The 2529-nt window shown below is 35.5% G+C and overlaps 1 protein-coding gene across 1 annotated transcript; it reads left to right on the forward strand.

The window, feature by feature from the left end:
• The first annotated feature begins 619 nt into the window (after nucleotides 1-619).
• LOC107159357 (olfactory receptor 5AS1-like) lies at nucleotides 620-1558 on the forward strand. The gene has a single exon (XM_015505923.1). It carries the CDS (start codon nucleotides 620-622, stop codon nucleotides 1556-1558), a length of 939 nt encoding a protein of 312 aa, XP_015361409.1.
• Nucleotides 1559-2529: the final 971 nt, after the last annotated feature.

A 2529-nucleotide genomic window follows, 5' to 3' on the forward strand; every position in this document is an offset into this window, starting at 1 on the left:
ACTTTTAACTCTATACCTCAGGCTCCTGAGTCACCAGGATTGTAGATATATACCATTATGACTAGCTAAAGCTATGCTTTAAACCCAGACATCACTTGAATTGTTATTATGCTCTTAACTGTTATATTATTACCCAACCCAAGATCACAGATATTTGGTAAATAATGTAGTTAAATTGTGAGTGTATTTTCCAACAATTGTCTCAAATCTCCTCTACATGGGAGAATGTGTTTTAATATTGTAAAAGTAGAGCTTTACTCCCAAAGATTTAGTTAACTCTCGTTGTGTTGGATCTCATTTACGTGAGCCACGATTAACACCTAATATTAGCCAAAATGCATAACTTTTAAAGAGTTACTGTATCATGAAAAACATATTCTAACCAATATTTTCCAGAATCAAAAATGATAACCAATTGCTTTCTTTAAACAAATGACATAAGCCAAAGCAACAAAAGAATGTCACAAAAAATGGCATATATGTGCTCTCATTAACCTTCTATTTGTTTCCTTGGAAGGCAGAATAAAGATGTTGACTCATCCACAATCAAAGTCAATTCATATCATCTGATACCGACCATCTCCAATGAGAAAAAAAAAAAAACAAGAAAACAAAGAGGATGTTGGGGAGTAATCAGACCAGGCCTACTGAGTTCCTACTTGTTGGATTCACAGACTATCTCCCCCTCAGATTCATATTGTTCTTTGTGTTTTTCATCGTGTATGCCTTAACTGTGGTAGGAAATGTGGGTTTAATAGTCCTAGCTAAGGTTGACTCAAGACTGCAAACCCCCATGTATTATTTTATTAGCAACTTGTCTTTCTTAGACATCAGCTATTCTACAACAATTGCTCCAAAAATGCTGGTGAATTTCTTAGCTTCCAGGAAGAGTATCTCTTTCTATGGCTGTGCACTGCAGATGTTTTTCTTTGCTTGTTTTGCGGATGCAGAGTGCCTGATCCTGGCGGTAATGGCCTATGACCGCTACGCAGCCATTTGCCACCCATTGCTCTATCCAACACTAATGTCTCGAAGACTCTGTACCAGCCTCGTTGTACTGGCTTACATCAGTGGAAGTATGACTTCACTGGTGCATGTGTGCCTCACAGTTAAGCTGCCATTCTGTGGTTCCAATGTCATCAACCACTTTTTCTGTGACATCCCACCTCTCCTGGCTTTGTCTTGCACAGATACCCACATCAATGAGCTTCTGCTCTTTATCTTGTGTGGTGGCATCCAGATCAGCACTTTTGTGGTCATATTTATCTCTTACTTCTGCATCCTCCTGACTGTTCTGAGCATGAAGTTGTCAGAAGGCAGGAGCAAAGCCTTTTCTACCTGTGCTTCCCATCTCATAGCTGTCAAGTTGTTTTACGGGACACTCCTGTTTATGTACTTACGTCCCACCACCAGCTATTCCCCGGAAAGTGACAAGGTGGTTGCAGTGTTTTATACTGTGGTCTTTCCCATGTTTAATCCAATAATCTATAGTTTCAGAAATAAGGATGTGAAAAATGCTCTCAAAAAGCTGTGTGAAAAACGTGTATTTAAAAATTAGTAGGAATTTGAATCATTTACTAATATTTGAGGCGAGGCTGAGCCTGTCCTTCCAATTTCTTTCTTCTGTTCCAGATCATCAGAAATTATGCCACAAACACTTTATAGGTAAATTATTATAAACTTACCACCGCAGGTCACCTTGGGAAGAACAGATATTTTAACAGTGTTATTTTTTCCAACCAAAGAGAATTGAATATTTTTCCATTTAGTGATGTTTTTCATTTTATTTCATCAGTATTTCATGATTTTTAATTTAAAGATCTTTCACCTGTTTGGTTTAATTTACTAAGTATTTTTTTTTTCCTGCAGCTAGTATAAATCACATTTTTCTTGATTTTGTTTTAATAGCTTAACTGGTAGTATAAGGAAATGCTTCTGATTTACCCATGCTGACTTTGTGTCTGCCAACTTTGCAATTTGCTTCATTTACAAATTCTAACAGTTTTTGTTGTTGTTTGTTTGTTTCTTTGTTAGAATTTTTTTTTAAGTTTTCAGTGTGATTTATCTTTTTTGTTATAAGACCATATCATCTGCAATCAGGGACAATTTAACTTTTGCCATTCTGAACTAGATGCCTTGTCTTTCTTTCCTTTGCATAATTGCTGTGCTAGGACTTCCAGGACTTTATTGAACAGAGATGAAATAGTTGTCATCTTAGTCTTGTTCCATATCTCATAGATAAGGGTTTCAACTTCTCCCAGTCATTAGGATATTAGCGGTTTATTATATATGGCCTGTATTGTGTTGGGATACATTTTTTAAGCCAGTAGCATTTTTATTTATTCATGCTAATTCCCCTGAAAAGATGTGTGATGAATTTAAATATTCAATAGTATTAATGTATGAATAAATCAATTTCAATAGATATTCAATATCCCATATAATTTAATGCAGCCTCCTAATAATTCCTACAATAAAACAAGTGATTTATTTTGTAAATTTTGACCCATTATTACTCCTATGTTATGT

This window comes from Marmota marmota, unplaced genomic scaffold, assembly GCF_001458135.2.
Source record: "Marmota marmota marmota unplaced genomic scaffold, marMar, whole genome shotgun sequence".
NCBI lineage: Eukaryota > Metazoa > Chordata > Mammalia > Rodentia > Sciuridae > Marmota > Marmota marmota.